General features: G+C 55.6%; 4 protein-coding genes across 4 annotated transcripts; 3 read left to right on the top strand and 1 right to left on the bottom strand.

The window, feature by feature from the left end:
• Nucleotides 1–417: 417 nt before the first annotated feature.
• ACRALDRAFT_1068570 (uncharacterized protein) lies at nt 418–2,517 on the top strand (the record flags this gene model as incomplete). The annotated part of the gene is made up of 2 exons (XM_071017584.1): nt 418–1,916; nt 1,986–2,517. The coding sequence occupies 2 exons, from the start codon at nt 418–420 to the stop codon at nt 2,515–2,517; spliced, it is 2,031 nt and encodes a 676-aa protein (XP_070877174.1).
• Nucleotides 2,518–3,269: 752 nt separating this feature from the next.
• On the top strand, nt 3,270–4,754 carry ACRALDRAFT_2099529 (uncharacterized protein; the record flags this gene model as incomplete). The annotated part of the gene is made up of 3 exons (XM_071022949.1): nt 3,270–3,349; nt 3,639–3,860; nt 4,001–4,754. The coding sequence occupies 3 exons, from the start codon at nt 3,270–3,272 to the stop codon at nt 4,752–4,754; spliced, it is 1,056 nt and encodes a 351-aa protein (XP_070877173.1).
• Nucleotides 4,755–7,549: 2,795 nt separating this feature from the next.
• ACRALDRAFT_2025795 (glycosyltransferase family 31 protein) lies at nt 7,550–9,553 on the top strand (the record flags this gene model as incomplete). The annotated part of the gene is made up of 2 exons (XM_071020348.1): nt 7,550–8,689; nt 8,831–9,553. 2 exons carry the CDS (start codon nt 7,550–7,552, stop codon nt 9,551–9,553), a joined length of 1,863 nt encoding a protein of 620 aa, XP_070877172.1.
• Nucleotides 9,554–10,513: 960 nt separating this feature from the next.
• On the bottom strand, nt 10,514–11,563 carry ACRALDRAFT_2025794 (uncharacterized protein; the record flags this gene model as incomplete). The annotated part of the gene is made up of 1 exon (XM_071020347.1): nt 10,514–11,563. One exon carries the CDS (start codon nt 11,561–11,563, stop codon nt 10,514–10,516), a length of 1,050 nt encoding a protein of 349 aa, XP_070877171.1.
• Nucleotides 11,564–14,279: the final 2,716 nt, after the last annotated feature.

Raw genomic sequence — 14,279 nt, 5'->3', positions numbered from 1 at the left:
GCGTCCCCAGCACCCCCGGCTCGTCCAGCACCGTCTGCAATGGCGCGGCTCCGCAGAGGGACCAGAAACGCAGTCTCATCCCTCTGGGACCTGTTGCCACCATGTCCCCAAAATTGTAATCCCTTGATCTTTCTGCCGGCGTTCGTGTTGATAGCCCTCAGTGTCATATTCGCTGTGGTCGTGTACAAAAAGCCCCAGGACCCCAAAATCCCGGATGTTACGCCAATTCCTTGCTACGAACCGACACACATCACGTATACAGAGCGCGCCTCCTACACAAAGATTACCTGCACAACTGTAGCGACGCCCACCGCCTTGGGCGAACCAGCGCCAGAGCCGACGCATAAGAAGCCCGACGACCTGTACCTCCTCGGGACGGGCAAGGGCGACATCACAGGCCCCGTGGTGGAAGTCAACATGATGGGGTACGCTGATGTAAATCAGGTCGGTAGTGGTTTGCGCCAGAGGCTTTGGGCACGGGCGTTCATTGTCGGCAACCTAGAGGAACCCAGCGAGAGGTTCGTCTACGCCCCACTAGACGCTCACGCTGGGGACACGGCCATTCGGTATGGCATTCTCGAAGGCCTGGCGGCTCTAGGTCCAGAATTCTGGGTATACGGACATCACAACGTGGCCATCACGGGGACACATTCTCATGCCGGCCCCGGCGCCTGGATGAATTACCTCCTCCCACAGATCACAAGCAAGGGTTTTGACAAGCAGAGCTACGACGCCATTGTCGACGGGACGGTGCTGGCGATCCGCAGGGCGCATGAGAGCATGCAGCCAGGCCGGCTCAAGGCTGGCTCGATCAAAGTGGAAAATGCCAATATCAACCGCAGCCTCTTTGCGTATCTGGCGAACCCCGAGGCAGAACGGGCTCGGTACAACATCAGCAACCAGGATGACGGCTCGGTGGAGAAGGACTTGACCCTGCTCCGGTTTCAACGGGCATCGGACAAGAAGAGCATTGGCGTCCTGACTTGGTTCCCGACACACGGCACGTCGCTTTCGGGCAACAACACCCTCATCGCGGGAGACAATAAGGGGGTGGCTGCTGACCTTTTTGAGAAGAGCGCCCGGCGGCGTCACGATGCGGCCGAGGATTTCGTCGCGGGCTTCGCACAGGCCAACATGGGAGACGTCAGCCCCAATGTCCTGGGCGACTGGTGCGAGGACGGGTCGGGCGAGCGGTGCAGCTTCGAGAACAGCACCTGCAGCGACGGAAAGAGCCAGCACTGCCACGCCAGAGGCCCGTTCTTCCGGGAGCAGGACGGGGGCGCCAAGTCATGCTTCGAGATTGGAAGGCGGCAGTTTGAGGCTGCGAGGGAGCTGTACGACCGGCTGGACATGGACATGGACGCTTGGTCGATCCGCGGTTCGTGGGTCAAGTTGTTTCACGTCTTCCACGACATGTCGGACTTTGCGTTCCAGCTACCCAACGGGACGCATGTCCGGACTTGCCCTGCGGCTCTCGGTTACTCCTTTGCGGCGGGGACGTCGGACTGGCCTGGCTATTTCGATTTTGTGCAGCACGGCTCCAACCGATCCAACACGTCTCCGATCTGGAAGGTGGTCTCGCGGTTTCTCAAGGAACCTGGACCGTCCCAGATATCGTGTCATGGCCCCAAGCCAATCCTGCTCGATGTCGGCGAGGTTTCCAGACCGTACGCGTGGGCTCCGAATGTCGTCGACATACAGACCTTCAGGGTCGGGCAGTTCTTCATCATCGTGAGTCCTGGCGAGGTGACGACCATGGCCGGCCGCCGATGGAAGCAAGCGGTCCACGATGCCGCTGAGACCATGTTCGCGAACGACGACAGCACGGATGTCCTGGATGGTGAGAAGCCGTTTGTGGTGCTCGGTGGTCCGGCGAACACCTACGCGCATTACATCACCACCCCTGAGGAGTATGCGTAAGTGACCGTTCTTGGCAACCCCCACGATTCATTTCTGTCGGGCTAACGTTGAGTCCTGCACTAAAGCGTTCAACGGTACGAAGGAGCATCGACTCTGCACGGCCCGCACACGTTGGCAGCTTACATCAACCGTACTCTCCACTTTCTACCTTCGTTGGGCGCTGCACGCGGGATAGGCCCTCCCACACACAGCGGCCGACCGTTTCCCCCCGACAACAGGAAGCGGTCTCTGTGCTTCATCCCCGGCGTGATGTATGACCGGGCGCCTTTGTTCCGCCATTTCGGAGACGTCCAAAGAGACGCGGGTGCGGTGTACCACCCGGGCGATACGATCCAGGCGACGTTTGTCGGGGCCAACCCGCGGAACAACCTGCGTCGGGAAGGGTCATATGCGGCGGTGGAACGTCTCGTGTCGCTTCCCGGGGCGCCGGAGAAGTGGGAAGTGGTGCGGGACGACAGCGACTGGAGTGTCGTTTTCCGGTGGAAGCGGATGAACGAAGCGCTGGGGACGAGCGAGGTGGAAATCACGTGGGAGACGGGAGCGGAGGTGGAGCTGGTCGAGCCGGGGATGTACCGACTGCGCTACTTTGGTGACTAGAAGTCCTTGACGGGTAAGGTCACGGCGTTTGAGGGCGTCAGCGGGTCATTTGTGATTTTGGAGTGAAGCGGGCCGATGTTGATGTACAAGTACAAGGTAGCGATAGCTTGTCAGCGGAATATTCAATGATTTCTTTCTGCAATTACCTACCTATGAATACATGGTGTGTAGTTGTCTCGACCGCGGGTACAAGTAGGTACTAACTATCGTGGGTGTCGCGTCGGTCGGTCAGTCGTTGCTTCTTTTCCAGTGCCTCTAAGTATGTACCTACGAATAGGTACCTCCCCACAAGGTCATCAGGTCAATGCCAAGCACGATTATGATCTCTAATTGGGCACAGAGGGACCCGCCTTCCCAATCGATCAAGAAAGTTACGTAGCTTGCTGGAGATGGCGCTTTCCCTCACCATAACAACCAGGAGGTACCCACAATTACAGGCGATCCCCAATCAAAACATGATAAAACGACGACGCACCGGCCACCTCGCACGGTTTTGGTCACGACAAGTTGACACTTCAATAACAACATAAACACCTACATCACTACTGCAAACCACCAACCCCGCGAAACCAGGGAGAAGAGAAATCGATCATACCAACATCTCTTCTTCGAAGACCAGAACCCCGGCGCTATTTTATTTGCTCCTTTGCACCAACGCCGCGCGACTTTGTTTGCTGCTTTTGCTACACGATCAACTGTCGCGTCTTGAAGCGCATTTGCTTTCCCACCCCCTCCCTCTTCTTCCCTTAACAATGTACGGCACCAACGCGTGGCTGCAACGGCAGCGCAAGAGCGATCTCATCGACCTTGCAGAATTCGTCGGTCTTACGGGGTATGTCGAAGCGCGTGTTGTTAGTTTTGTTTCTTTTCCCTATCTATATCCCAAATCTGTTGGCTCGATCGCATCGTCATCGCGATACCACATCCCGTGGCGCGTCATTGTGTTGAGGTTGGGACTGGCCTTCCCGACATGATCCGGACGGCGCGCACTGGTTGCAAAGCGTCTTCATCAATGCACGACGTCTGCCGCCTACCATTCATCACCAACGCGACATCCGACCCGGTGGCGACCTAGCCCCCGCCAGTGCAATGCGACCGGAGCTGACGCGCGACATTTCTAGCTACGAGGGCCAAAGAAAAGTCGACTTGGAAGCCTCCCTCGACGAGTACCTTGCCGACAATGCAGCCCAGTTTGCCAACGAGCCGCGGCTCGTCCCGTATTACAACAGTCGCGCCAAAGCCGCCGGGTCTCCTACCAAGAGGGAACTCGCGCCCAGGGACGACGCCCTCAAAGTCGTCAGGCGACGCGTAACAAGAGCCACTTCGGAGATTCTTGCCCCAGAGTAAGTCCTCATGTCTCTATTCCCCATGATCCTGTCCCCCCCTCTCTCTGTCGTTTTTATGCAAGTTCTACTACTCCGGACCTCGCAAACCGTCGCTGACAAACGCGTTCGCGCAACAGGTCCGAAAAAGAAGAGAGCAGCGTGTCCCCGTCGCCGTCCCCGTCCCAGTCGCCATCCCCGTCGCCACCACCGACCTCGTCTCCATTGGCCGTCGTCCTTGAGACGCGCACGCCCGCACGCAACCTCTCCCTCGCCAACCGAATTTCTCTGCCTGCTACGCCCGCCGAAGTGGCCGAGGTGGTCGACCGCAGCGCGTCGGCGGTCCGCACACGCGTCACGTCTATTTACCAAGAGTCGGGCATCACCGAAGGCGCGCATGCCGTCCAGGAGACCCTCTCGACCGTCGGCTCCATCATCTTCACCATCACGCTTTTTGAGCTCTACTGCCTGCGTCCCGAAGTCCTCCCGGGTCGCTATGCTTTTACCGTCCCGTCCATCCCCGCCCTGGGCACCGGGCCCATGCCCGTCTACGTCCCCGACATGTTCCTCGTCCTGAGCTCGTCCTTCTGGTCGCCGGTTCTCACCTGGGTCGCTACGGCGCTTGTCATCCCGTCCATCTTTGGCTACTTCTACAACCTCAGCGCGACCAGCCATGCCCCGCGCCGCGGCCGGCCCGCGCGTCGCGACTACGATGTGGACCCGCTGACTTTCAGCATCGTCAAGGGGCTCGTCTCCTTGGTCGTCCTGGGCCAGAAGGTGACGTTTTCCGGGTACCCGAGCGACCAATCCATTAATCGCATCAACTCGGCCATTTATGGCGGATGGAGAGGCATCGTTACCGGCGCTGCCGTTTCAGCGCTGGTCAGCATATATGATGCCGTGCTGAGGAAGTAGGAGCACTTTCCTTTACGGCGACGAATGCTCGCACGCCACAGAGCTTCTCTTGAGCAGGGAGAGTCCGCCCTAGCGAGATATGCCTTGGGAACCCCGCGCGACAGGTCGTACTGGATACGGTCGACGAAATTCAGCACAAGATGGGAGGACGAAGACGTGGGGTTTGGAGCCTTTCTTTATATATACCTTTTCTGTCCTTCCCTCCCGTCCGTCTCTCGTCAGCCTCCTCGGACGACCATCGACTCGCCCGCATCATCAACCACCTCATTGAAACGACGCGCATTCTTCTTGATGTCTGCGAGGCGGCGTTTTCGGGCGTTTGTGGGCGTCACGTGGCATGGCTTCTCGAATGATACATACCTCTCTTCTTCACCTTGGGCGGACGCATTTTAATTTTTATTTATTTTCATTCATGGGTTTGGGCCAGACGGGCAGGGTCCCCAGCATGTGAAACCCTGGTTGCTTCAGAAACCTTCCGTCGACAGGACCGAGGTTTGTCTTTTGTATATGCTTCAGGTTGCTGTCTGGGCGGTTTTCCATTGGTATATTGTCCGCGCTGTATGTTTTCCGGTGCTTTCAGTGGTATGGGCGGGCGGTTTCTTGTCTTTGTCTCGGCCGTGGCAGGAAGGCGGAGGAAAATGCATGTCCATGAGGACAGGATCTCGCCCATATTGGTTTGAGCTGATGACAGTTTGGGGTTCTGGAGTCGAGGGCGAAAATGGGGGAGGGGAGTCAGGGCAGGGGGCGGGACGAGGGAGGAAAGGACCGGGAGGGAATTGGGTGTTGGCCGATGACTTTTTGTCTGTTTCTGCAAATCAATTGATTTACATTGGATTGTTCGCATTGTCTCGGGATGTAATGCAGATTATGATGAATGGGGCCGAGGAAGAGTCGAGTTGGAATGACACTGGATGAATGTTTCTGCTGTGCCTTTGCACTGCAGATCAATGACATACGGACATGGTTCCGTTGTTTAGATGCGGTGTGTACGAAGTATTCGTAGGAGGTCAAATCAAGCCTTTTGGGGGGAGCCAAGACGAGGGACAAAGTCGATGAAAGTCCGTGAGACGTGTGGAAAGGTTGTACGTTGTACACCAGAGTAAAAGTACCGGTAGTACATGTACGACAGACGAAAAGCAAAAAGCGCGGAGCGGGTGTCCGTCGCAAAACGAAAGATACGAAGCGTCAGCAAACCGGGTCCCCTGTTTGGACTGTCTTACGGGAATAGATTTCCATTACGCGGCTTTTTGAACAAACCTGATGAGACTGCGACGATCCGTTTTTCCTATGCAGCCGTGTCGTGTCGATTGGTCCTGGCGGATGCCCATCCATTCCCGGACAGATGGACGTGCTGTTGCGTGTGGGTGGCATCTTGGGCTTATGAATAGGGGATTACGGAGCCAGTACTTTGTCTGTAAACTGTTGTAGTCAATACGAGGTACATGCATGATCTCGTTTTGGCGTCAACCAGGTACTTTGTACGGAATACGGTGATGCTTCTCGATGCTGGAGGGGCCGGCTGATGCTACACGTGTACTTTTACCGTCTGTACTAACAGATACCTGCGACGATGTAACAAGGGACAAACTGAATACCTACCTACCTACATCCCCTTCAGGTACATCAAAATCCCCGTCATTCAAATACGTACAACGTACTGTATCACTCCAAGGGAAAGCACGGCCGGCCCCTGATCCCTCAAGGTTAATCCAGACTTTGATGGTACGTCATCGTGGGCCAAGATCGGCAGTCTGCGTTTTCCGTTTTCCGTTTATCGTACCCTGTGTGTTTTATCACATTAGGGGGGAGCACGGACGCAAGGGAGAACTGTCACATACTGGAAGGACGGAGCTTCTTCCTATTCTTTTTTATTTTATTTTTACTTTTGACAACATACATATCCGCTCGCTTCACCCTCACCTTTGCTTTGCTTTCTCTCGACTCGCTGACCGCACGTATATTCCATCTACGTAGCATTACCTCGTTTATTCCGGTCCGATTCCACCCGCCTTGCGTTTTTCCCGTGTGTCGTCAACCGTCAACCACTTCGACGGGACTCGACGCGACTCGACCGCCGACTACGTTTTCTTCTTCTGCCTCTCGCGCTTATCAACCTGGGACCGTTTTCAGACAACTTCAGTTCAACCCCACGAGGACGGGGGAAAGAAACGGATACCCTGACCAGACGAGCCGAGCGAGGGGTCACGCAATGTTCGAGTCGGGTGCTGCTCGCATCCCAAGTATCTACACCTCTCGATATCTGCAGCCTTCGGCTTCCGCTTGCCGTTGCGCCCTCTAAAGTCGCATCTTCACCTCTCACTCTCGTCGTTTCCCCTTGTTCGTATTTCACCCGGGACTTGGAATTTTTCTACCGAAACGACGATCCCGCCCCGTCTCTCAGGTCCCCACCTCAGACTCATCTATCTGTCTCTGATCGTCCATCCCGGATTCACCTCGTTTGTCTTCCCTGCTGGTCTTCCCCCTCCAACCCGGGGCGATCACTTGCTCCCTTGCGAGTTTCCTCCAGCGACTTCGGCCGCCAAATTTCCATCAGGCCCGAGCCTGTCCTAATGCCCGCTTGAAGTCCTGACGTTCATATATTCATATACACTGCTTATATACACTTATCACTTTCTCAGTTTGTTTCACTTCATCTTTCGGCCTTGTTTTTGTTCTTTTTCTCTTCGCCTCTTACCAGCTTCATATTCCCTTGTCATTTCTCTGGTCTACGTCAACCCCGAAACCGCCGAGGCCACCGAAAGTCTGGCATTCGAACGGTCGTTTCAACTTTTCCAATGCCGTCGGACGCGCTCACGCCTCCTCCACTGAAGCCCGCGTCTCCTCGGCTGGGCCCGCTCATACTCGGCAATCCCTACTACCGCCGCTCCTTGCGTCCTATACTGTTCATCGCCGTGTCCTGTTTCCTCGTCTACCTCTTCTTCAGCAAGTCCCAGTTCCGCGACCCGACGACCCACGTTCCCTCCGTCCTCTCTGCTCCGCTCGACTCGTTCTTTCGCGCCAGTCGCCTTCACAACAATACTCTTCACCAGGAGGGCACCGAGCATTATGTTGCTAAAGAATTCGACTTTGCGACCAACCCTTGTCGCGACTTCCCCGATACCGATGGCATTCTCCTCGTCATGAAGACCGGGTCCACAGAGGTCTTCGACAAGCTCCCCACCCAGCTCATGACCAATCTTCAGTGCCTCCCCGACCTCCTCATCTTCTCCGACCGAGCACAGCAGCTGGGGAAATGGCACATCTACGACGCCCTCGAAGGCGTCTCCGACGCTGTCAAGGCCCACTTCACCGACTTTGACCTCTACCGTGCCCAGGCCGAGTGCCCCTTGGACCAGAAGACCTGCCTCAAGACCTTCCGTGGTCAGCTTGGACGTGCGGCCTGGGGCCTCGACAAGTACAAGTTCCTCCACATCCTCCAACGTACCTGGGAGATGCGCCCGAACCAGCCCTGGTACCTCTTTGGCGAGGCCGACACCTATTTCGTCTGGTCCAGCTTGGTCCATTGGCTGCGCCACCGCTCCCCCGTATCCGATCCGCTTACCGAACCCGCCTACATCGGCAGCGCCGCCATGCTGGCCGGCATCCCCTTTGCTCACGGCGGCAGTGGTTATCTTCTCAGCGGCGCCCTCGTCCGCGAACTCGTGGGGGCCGATACCGAATCGTCCAAAAACCTGCCCAACCTCTATGACATTAAGGCCCGTGGCCACTGTTGCGGTGATCAGATGCTCGCAAAGGCCATCCTCGAACGCCTGCAGGTCAAGGTCCAGCACGCCCACCCCATGTTCAATGGAGAAAAACCCACCACATTTCCCTACGGCCACACGCATTGGTGTGACCCGGTCTTCTCCATGCACCACGTGGAGCCAGAGGAGATTACCGCCCTCTGGCAGTATGAGCAGACACGCCTGAGCAACGTAAGTGGGGAGTGAGAGAGAGAGAGAGAGAGAGAGAGAGTGTGTGTGTGTGTGTGTGTGTGTGTGTGTTGGAGGGATGGTCCCCCAATGAATCATACTTTTTCGTCCATAGTCTAACGCGACAGCTTTGTGCTCATCTAGAACACCATTCTCATGAAAGATCTCTACCACGCTTTCATCGCCAACAAGATGGTCAACTACCGAGCCCACTGGGACAACCTCTCGGACGATGTTTGCTACATTGACCCCGACCCGGCCATCTTCAACCACCTCGACGACAAGATGAAACGCCGCCAGAAGAAGCAGTCGGAAATGAACCGCATCGAGAGGGAAGCACACAAATCGGTCGCACATTGCGCCAAAGTCTGCGAATACGAAGGCTTGCCTGTCGACCACCCAGAGGACGAGGTCGCAGAACCGCAAGCATGGACGCAACAGCACGGGCTTCAAGGCAACCAAGATATAAACCCGTCATCCCGTGACAATCCAACAGAAGCCGACGGAATAGGGGCCAGCAGGATTCCAGCTCCCCTCGGCAAAAATGACCCTACGGGACAGCATACGGGGACACTCGAGCCCAGAGACTCCCTTGGGAGGCCACGCGCTCGATCGGACGGCACGTCACCAAAGCCGCAGATCCACCCTCTAAATAGGCGATGTTTCCAGTATCGATACCACAAGGGCGTTTGCTGCACAAGCCGCAGCTTCAAGTTGGGAGAACCGCGGCGGGACGCCAAGGCGCATTTGCCCGACAAGCCCGAGAACGTATGGCATAGCGGGTGGTATATCCAGGGAATCAACGACTGGATCGCCGCGAAAGGGGAGTGCACGGAACCCAAGTGGAAGGTGCCTGACAAACTATAGAACGGACACCAAGACACGGCGAAGAGGAAAGAAAAGAATACAATGTGGGGGAAATGAGCAGTCAAATTGGTTTATTTTATTATATTTGTTTTGCCCTTTGGTTGGGCGTAAAATTGGGAGGCGTCTAGGGATTCACCACTGGTTGGACATGACGGGACTTCCAAATAGAAGACCGATACGGCAAATAGGTTGGCGTTGGTGGCTTTATTTCGAAATTCAAACGAGAGCATCTTCTCATTGCGTGCTTCTCAGGCGATAGAGGTGCCCGTTTTCCTATGTCTGAATACACCAAGGAGAGCAAGCATATATAGACCGATACTTATAGCTGAAGCGGCTATTCGGCCAGACAATATGCGACATGATACAATTACTAGTACCTATCCTTCATTCATTTGCACTATTTGCCCCTAGGCTGCGGGAGGGGGCGGCCCCTCGGCCAATGTCTTGGTTTCCATGTGCGTCACCCGTCGTCCATATGGCCGGTGCTGCGTAACGCGGCAAGCCACAAGCCGAGACAGTACCCTGGGCGGTGGCGCCCAACCACGTAGAGCTAGATGGCTACAACGGGAAAAGAGGCTCTGTAAAGCTGGCCGCTGTCATTTCCATAGGACGTACGAAGTAGGCCATCCATAGGCCATTCACCACCATGATCACTGCCAAGTCAGCGGGAAGGCAGGAGAACGAAGTAGAAAAGGCAGCAATAGCCTAAGAAAACGTAATATCTCTAAAGATGTGTTGCTGTAGATGCATCTAAATGGCTGCGGATAAACACGAGTATTTATCAAAATATGTGTGTACATATTTAGAAGCCAAATTCCTTCTGCCAAACTCCTCGCTCAAAATGTAGACCGGAGACTGCCTACCCAGCCGAAATATCAACGACTCATAACAACAGTACGGTATATATAGGTAAGCCCTGGCACGAGCGCGAAAGCTTCGTGGGTGCCGAGGCGCTCAAAATTATGCCTTGGACCGTTGCTCCTGGGGTGTCAGTGCCCCCGTGTTCCTGGCTGAGTGCCTGCCACAGCGGTGAGGCCGCTTGGGGCTCCTGAGGTGACAAAACTCCTTTGCGTCCTCGGGCGCCGGAGGGCCGTACTTGGTGGTCACGGCGCAGTACTCGTAGCGCTTGCCGGCAGAGAGCATCCATTCTCGGAGGTGTCGGTGGAGTTCGCAGCGCGAGATGCCGCACTTGCGACAGTAGACCTGGCCCTTGACGCGCAGCCGCTCGCGGGTGGCCTCGTCATGGACGCCCGCGGTGGGACTCGCTCCCGCCTTGGAGTGGACGAGGGGTCCCGCGCCACGCCAGGCCCACTCCAGGTCATTGGGTCCCTCGCGGCGCGACGACAACGGGACGGAACCGTGCATCCGGCGGTGGATGGCGTAGAAGTGCTTGCTGGTGAGACCAAAACAGGTGCTATCGATGGGGTCGAGGAAGTCAAAGACGGCAAAATGGATCTCGGCGGGGAGATCAGTGATGGCCATGCGGGGCGAGGGGCGGTGTGTTGGCGAGGCTGGCTCATAGTCCATGACCGAGTATGAACGCCGGGGAGGGGGTGGCTTAGGCCGAGAAGGGCGCCCGGTGTGGGCTGACGGCTCTGGCTCGGCAGGCTTCTGGGGGGGCGGTTGTCGGACTGGCGGAGATCGGTCGGGGATGAGGCGATGCGATCTCTCCACGGGTTCAGGGTATTGGTTAACGTGGGCCAAGGGAGATGGGACCGCGACGGAAGGGTTCGAGGGCTGGGTGGTCCCGACGACGGGGGAGTCGGTGGAGGACCAGCCACGACGCGGCGTCCGCCAGCCAGCGCGCTTCTTGTTCAGCTCGCGCATCATGGCTGCATGTTCCTCGCGGGTCATCATCTTGTTTTCCGGGCGGGAGGCGACACTGGCACCCAGCAAGACACGGGCCGCCACCGTGGCAGCCGCAACGCGGGACACATCTGTGATGGGGGAATCTTGATGATTCGAGTTGATGCCATGGTGCGAGAGGGCGGATGGCAGAAGTTCAACCATGGCGGCGGTGGGAAGACGTAGTGAGACCAATTGGCTCTATAACAACAGGTCAAGGCAAAGGGGTTCCGTTCGCAGATGACTCGCAGATGACTGGCGCTCTGATGGAAAAACTAGCCAGGAAAAGCCACGGAGCCCGGTATCGTAGGCTACTCCGAAGTCGGCGTTATGGTCGAGGAGGTCCCGACGACACAGGAGTCCAGCCAAGTAGGAGATTTGAAGCTCGTTCGCTGCAAAATGTATCGTCGAGTATGTCGAGTATGGCTGGGAAGGCGGCGTCGACCGGTTTGGCGTTACGATCGCCTTGTGCCTGTATGGTAATGAGAGTTATGTCGAGGACTCCTCACTAGCGAGATCATATAAATCAGAAAAACCGACGAGGCGAGGTTTCGGCTCCTAGCAGAACGAAGACATAAAAGCAAGGCCAGGGTAGATACAAAATAGAATAAGGGATCGGCGCGAAAGATATTTATGCCTTGGAGACTGCAGAGGTAACGGACACAACAAACACAACAAACACAACGGGAACCGGTAGGAGGCAAATAGGAGAAAGGGGGGAAAACTCAGAGAGTAGGAAAAGCAACAGTGGTGGTGGTGTTGGGTGGCAGATAAACCAGCGGTGTCTGCCCTCTTCACACGATACTATGGGGCACTGGCCCTGGCCCAACGTGGCAACGCCGACTCAAGGATATTCTGTCGACCCGACCCACGATAGCTGGGTCCAGCCCACCCAGGTATCGTGGCAGACAATCGCGAGTGGATCCCAGTGGTTGGGAGGAGGGCGGAAAAGGTCTCGGCATGATCAGGGGTCGGGGCTTCGTCGGGAAGGTGACCAGGCGACCAGGGGGAAAAAAGCATTGATAGTCTCCTTGGTACGAAGTATTAGTTGTGCACTACCGTTGGTTTAGTGTTAATACAACGTAATTAGTAGCACCCATGGGACATTAGCCGCCAGAGACAGAAGAGGAAGAGAAACGAGCCGAGAGGGGAGACCCGAGCTGTAGTCCACGTCCAGGTTGTTGGATATCTGCCTCTCTCGGCTCTCGGCCTGCGTCATTGCGGTTACATTTCCTCCGGGGCGTGGGGGTGATGATGACCCTGCCGTAGGTACTTATGCACCGTAGATACATGGAGCAGTAGTTTTTCAATTATTCGGGAGAAGTAGTGTAGTGTAGACAGCTTTTGCCACATTGTTCGTTTCGCGGGCTAATCACCGGGGTGTTCATAGCCTTCTCGGAAGGAGGGGGAAGATCCGTTTGGGAAAACTCGAAGGACAGGAACGAGGTACTGAACTGAGTAATAAAGACAGTTAGCGCAGAGCCTCAAAAAAGATGCAAAGAGACTAAGGAGAATCGGGCTAATGGAGCTCAACGGGGAGCTCCGAACATGAGTCTCGGTATTCCGAGTGGTCACCGTTTCAACGGTTGATGTTGGTTTCCCGTAAGGTACGCTTCGGATAAATTGCATCAACATATGTAGATCGTGCCTTTGATGGTGTTGTGCGTGGCTAACGTGCGTGGTGTTGGAAAGCTGATAAGTAGGTAATGACGGTTTTCTCGAAGATGCGAGAAGCGAGTTCACTTTATTTATTATCCAGGATCGAGGGCCGTCTCAAAATACCATTGCACCGTTACACGAGGCAGTTACCCTGGGTTTCGCCTTCCCGAACCGAGGGAATCCACGTCTTACTTTCCGTCCATTATCTTGCAGAGGAAGGGGAGTAACGAAGTACAGCAGCCAATGTACCAAGTTTGTACAACGTAAATATGACAAACAAGAAGTACCTTTCTACCCATATGTTAACCGAGTCAACGCCCTCAACAGCGTGTGGAAACGGCAGAACTCTTACGAAATCTCATAACGACGCTAATCCGCCCGGCCGAATCAGCGGCCACGATCCCGCTTCGGCGCAGTCCAACCTGCCGGGACGACCTGCCTGGATGGGCGGGGAAGCCTGGCTTCGGCCGACCTGTCGCCCGTGATCTTATAACATACAGCTCGACAGCCCGTGTAAGAAATAAAAAGAAACGGCTTGCTCTTGGGCACTATCAAACTCCCTCCCGTCTCCCTTGTTTTCCGTGAAAAACATAGTCTGGAGCGATCTACAGTGTAATTACTTAGAAACACTTAGTCGTCGGTCTGTCGCCTCCGGTTTCTCCTCGATATATGGAGAACCTGATCTTCCTGTGATGCCAGCCAGCTCCACTTCTTACTGCAACGCCCTGCTCTTGATTCTTTCCTTTCTCCTGCGAATGCTCCCGAACCAGAAGATCAGAACGCTGGTCTCCACGATTGGCGAAAGAAGAACCTCTCATCTTGCAGTCAGCTGTTGAGGGATTCAGGATCTCCTGCAGCCAAGCCGGACTGCCTTGTCACCCCACGTCTTGGCCGGGTACGTGGTGACTCGCAATCCAACGATGTTGAACCCTACCTGCCGTAATTGTGGATGTCGAGACAAGGCAGACTGAGTGAGGAGAAGGGGGAACATCAATGCAATTGGTACGGTTGTCAATCGCCCAGTTTGTCTTGCTCATAGCGGACTGCCTTGTCTCACAGCCGTCACACTTGGCTATATACATTTAGCATTTTCATGGTCATGCTCTGGATGTCTTTTGCCCCCTCCACACAAAAGTCGAACTGAACTAGAAAAAAAAGAAAGAAATTGGGTAATTCCGTCATGACTATAAAGGACAACGCAAAACTCCAAGCTGGGAACGAC

This window comes from Sodiomyces alcalophilus, assembly GCF_042370955.1.
Source record: "Sodiomyces alcalophilus JCM 7366 unplaced genomic scaffold ACRALscaffold_2, whole genome shotgun sequence".
NCBI classification, from domain to species: Eukaryota; Fungi; Ascomycota; class Sordariomycetes; order Glomerellales; family Plectosphaerellaceae; genus Sodiomyces; species Sodiomyces alcalophilus.
The sequence above is the reverse complement of the archived record's forward strand: the minus strand, read 5'-3'. Positions and strand labels throughout refer to the sequence as shown.